The sequence below is a fragment of the Convolutriloba macropyga genome, chromosome 13 (genome assembly GCF_964194025.1).
Source record: "Convolutriloba macropyga chromosome 13, txConMacr16.3, whole genome shotgun sequence".
In the NCBI taxonomy this organism is placed as follows: domain Eukaryota; kingdom Metazoa; phylum Xenacoelomorpha; order Acoela; family Convolutidae; genus Convolutriloba; species Convolutriloba macropyga.
Window position 1 is genome coordinate 15,220,503 of NC_134480.1, and position 2,500 is coordinate 15,223,002.

The window sequence follows — 2,500 nt, forward strand, 5'->3', positions numbered from 1 at the left end:
GGAAAAGATCCCAAAAAGGAAATAAGACACGTCATTGCATCAACGCCGATTCGATAGCAATAATTCAAGTAAACCCTGTAACAGTTCCTCAATTTTCTCCAACTGTCCACTGAGCTTAAACAATAACATCTAAGATAACCTTGTCCTGTTCGAGAAACTTCAGGTAGCCATTTTGGAACTGCATCGCTTTGTTCATGTAGTCCAGCCTCTGTTTGTCAGTTTTGGCATTCTCCTGGAACTGGACACTGTACTGTGTCTTGTGCACTTCTATCTGTTCCTGCAGTAGCTTCTGGTTCAATTCAGACTTGTCAAATTTTAGGGTCTTGTCTTTTGTTCGTTGCACCTCCATTCCTTTGTCCTGTAACACACAAGAACCATTTTGATATATTGTTAGTAAAAACCCGCCATTGTACCGCCGTGGGGAAGGGGGTAATATGAAAATATTCTTTTCAGATATGATTTTCACGTTTTAACGGGAAACATAAGAAAATATCGAAGAATACCGAAGCGTTTTCGGGTTTTTCCCATTATAGCCCCCACCTAAGTGGTCAGATAACCTAACCCCCCATCATGGTAATTATACAATGAATGGGGAGCTATAATTCATGGGGGGGGGGGGCTATAACGGGAAAGATCCGGGTTGTCAAATTGCTCCAAACTCCAAATCGATGAGGAAATTGTATTAAACCGAAAACTAAATTAAGTATAGAAAAGTTAATAAAAGAAAGATCTCTGACAGCCACATTTATATTTGTTCTGACCTTTTTGATCTTGCGATCGTCCACTTGGGTTTTTTTGATGTCCCTTCGACCTAATTGAAGTCTTCTGTTGTGATCAGCTTGCTCTGTAAACAATTTTATAAACTGTTACTTTTTGGAAAGAAAAAACAGAAAAATTAAGTCAAAACTCCTATGTCAAAGACCCGTTCTGTATTTATTCCAGGTTATTAATGAACTGTTCGTCAATATGTGATTTAAGAATTACAAACAGTAAAAACTAATTGAATAAGTTTACAATCTTTAAGAATTTTTTGCAGGAAATATTTAGTACAAAGTTGTTAGGAAAAAGTAACTTCTGTAGAAAAAATGCGGTAATTCTCAACTTAGATTTTGTTAAAACTAGGCGAGAAGAGGTCCTTTTACGTCTTTGTTTCGCTCTCTTGAGATTTTGGAGATTTTAGATTAAGAACTAGTAGCCAAAATTGTTCAAAGGAACATGAAAAACTTTGCATTGGAATGATCAAACCCATTACGACGCAGAGGTATACCACAAAACAAGGAAACAAACAAGGAAAAAACCTCTAACAAGGAAAAGGCCGTGGTCACTTCTAATTCTCGATTTTCCGAAAGAATTGCACATAGCACGCAACTTCTTTTCATTGTAACTAGATATATCTTCATCATATTCCGATGTTGTTGGCTTTGAGACATCACGATGTAATTAATAATTAATTAACTCATTTGTTTAGTTTTTCTATAGGTTATGACTATTAAAAGTGCAGTTCCTCTCATTGCCTTGGCCCGGGTAATGCTCACAAGCGGTAAAAAATGATCAAGAAATTCAAGTAATTTAGAACTCTTTTTGACATCCACGTATCAATTAAGTGGACAAGCTTATAAGGGAAGATGAATCAATAACTTGAGCAAGCTTCTATAGAATGAACAAGGAGGCTCGGTAATGTGCGATTGCACATAAGGTTCCGACCACGCTCATCCACAATTTTGGCATAATTATCTACCAAATGAGGAACAGATAGAAAAACCCAAAAATTCAATTAATTTTCAAAAAAGATTTGTATATGAACGAAAAGATAGCCTCCGAAGCAAATAACTCTGTGGAGTAAAAAAATGATGCATTATATTGATGAGATATGACAAAATTAGGAAAGCGGGTCAAGACGAACAGCAAAATTAAACAACAACAACAACAGCAAACATTAATTACACCAAAAATTTATATCCGTTTTAAAAACAAAACTTAATGTCAAAGTCAAAATTGTGTCAGATGAAACTGAAACTGAACAAAATAACTTGTAAAAGATATGGGACCAGTCAAAAATAGGGCTTGATAACAATTAGACGATAAAGAAAAAAGCTGTTAAAACAGTTGAAAACAAGTTGAAACATTCGCCCATTTTTTTCACATTCGCTCATTAATTGTCAAAAAACAATTAATTTCAAAGTAATGAAAACAATTGGAAATCAAGTAAAAGGTCCAATAGGTTTAAAAAATCCAATGCTTTGGCATACAGGATATAAGAACTGTCGGAAATCAATATTTAATGTGGTTACAAAATAACAACAAATAGAGAACAAACAAAAAATCAGTTAAAAATTGCCAGAAAACGCTTTCGAAGCCGTAAAGGTATACTTTGGCCCTCAAAATATGTTTGATTGCAGCCTCGGCAAACACCGATAAAGTATTATGTGACCTCTAATTAATGAAACTAGGTAACAAGTAGGCAACAAGAGAAAGGCAAAATTAAGTAATACTGTTTTTC

At 34.8% G+C, this 2,500-nt stretch overlaps 1 protein-coding gene across 1 annotated transcript in view; it reads right to left on the reverse strand.

Annotated features, from left to right (window-relative positions):
* Positions 1–2,500, reverse strand: part of LOC142352114 (uncharacterized) — a 67,553-nt gene that overhangs the window by 33,468 nt on the left and 31,585 nt on the right. Inside the window, exons 9-10 of the mRNA XM_075404486.1 lie at positions 762–844; positions 140–358 (exon numbers count right to left, since the gene is read on the reverse strand). Of these exons, the coding sequence (XP_075260601.1) occupies positions 140–358; positions 762–844 (302 nt within the window). The remainder of the gene's footprint in view (positions 1–139; positions 359–761; positions 845–2,500) is intronic.